The 1,216-nt window shown below is 48.2% G+C and overlaps 1 protein-coding gene across 1 annotated transcript; it reads left to right on the top strand.

Moving 5' to 3' along the window:
• Nucleotides 1-182: 182 nt before the first annotated feature.
• On the top strand, nt 183-531 carry Pmar_PMAR025925 (hypothetical protein; the record flags this gene model as incomplete). The annotated part of the gene is made up of 1 exon (XM_002764601.1): nt 183-531. A coding segment is annotated over one exon (349 nt), but the record flags the coding sequence as incomplete, so codon positions are not given.
• Between the last annotated feature and the right edge of the window lie 685 nt (nt 532-1,216).

Below are 1,216 nucleotides of genomic sequence, written 5' to 3'. Positions count from 1 at the left end.
CGGTTTCATTGCTGCCAGTGCGATCTCCATGGCGTAGTGGTGGCGGTGAACGTGCTCATGGTATTGGCATAAAGATCGCAAAGACGCTTCTGAGGAGCCAAGCGGGATTTGTGGGACGACGACGTCCGCGACGCAAGGACGATGTCGATTTGGAGAGTATCTGCAGGGAGGTAACGTTCCTGATGAATACTCGTCCGTTGGATTATGCTAACTCTGACGAGCCATCTGGCGAGTTTGTCGTGGTTACGCCTGATCAATTGGCTCGTGGATTTACTCGTAAGCGAGGTTGCGTCCTCGCTGGTGGCTCTTCTACTCTTCCTATTTCTCACCGCGTTAGAGCAGTGCGGTGTTATTTCCTGAATGAGATGTTCCGCGACATGAGGATGGCTGTCGCTCGCTCTATGGGGTACCAGAGCTTGAAGAACAAGATCCTGAAGCCTACGATTGGTGACCCAGTGCTGATCTACCATCCGGAAAAGAAGCTGAGCCCCGGATACCGTTTGGGTCATGTGAAGGATCTGCTAGATGAAGGTAGAAGGATCCGTATTGTCTTAACTGACGGTAGCGTTGTTGATCATCATCACTATAATGTTGTGCCGATTCTGCATCACCCTCAATTGTCGGGGCAGAGGGGGCGTATTGAGGATTGACGAGCCCGGTCTTGCTTTGTTCGTGCGTGCAGTCCTGTGTACGTGCGTGCCCCGCAATTGATGGTGTTTTTTCCCTGAGCCATTATATTAAATGACATTGATACGCTCAATCTCAGTTTCACAACCGTAAACTTGTCTACTCGTTGTTAATACTCCCTGCATGGCGGGTTTTACACCTTATTTTGGCGCGTTTTGGTGCTCATCAGCTGCTCTGCTCAGTTTTGACTAGATGCGTCCAAATATGAGAGTGAAACAGGGAGGGATACCATTATGAACGATCCTCTTGCTGTTGGTGTATAGCATTAGATCAGGAGCGGAGTTATAGATATACTCCCCGAGTAAAAGTTGGTATTTTGAGGCGCAATTTTAACACGTGTATGCTAAGAATATGTGGAGAAATTTTCTTACAGGTCTTCGACTTCTCACTAACTACGAAGAGTTAAGCCCTGAAACTTGGAGGTCATATCAGGTAAAGCATAAGTACATACCTCCCTGAGCCGCAAGATGATACTCGTTGTGGTGGCTGTGCACGAGTCGAAAAACCGGATATGCTAAGAATATGTGGA

The sequence above is a fragment of the Perkinsus marinus genome (assembly GCF_000006405.1).
Source record: "Perkinsus marinus ATCC 50983 genomic scaffold scf_1104296976670, whole genome shotgun sequence".
NCBI classification, from domain to species: domain Eukaryota; phylum Perkinsozoa; order Perkinsida; family Perkinsidae; genus Perkinsus; species Perkinsus marinus.
This window is presented reverse-complemented; position numbering and strand designations above follow the sequence as displayed.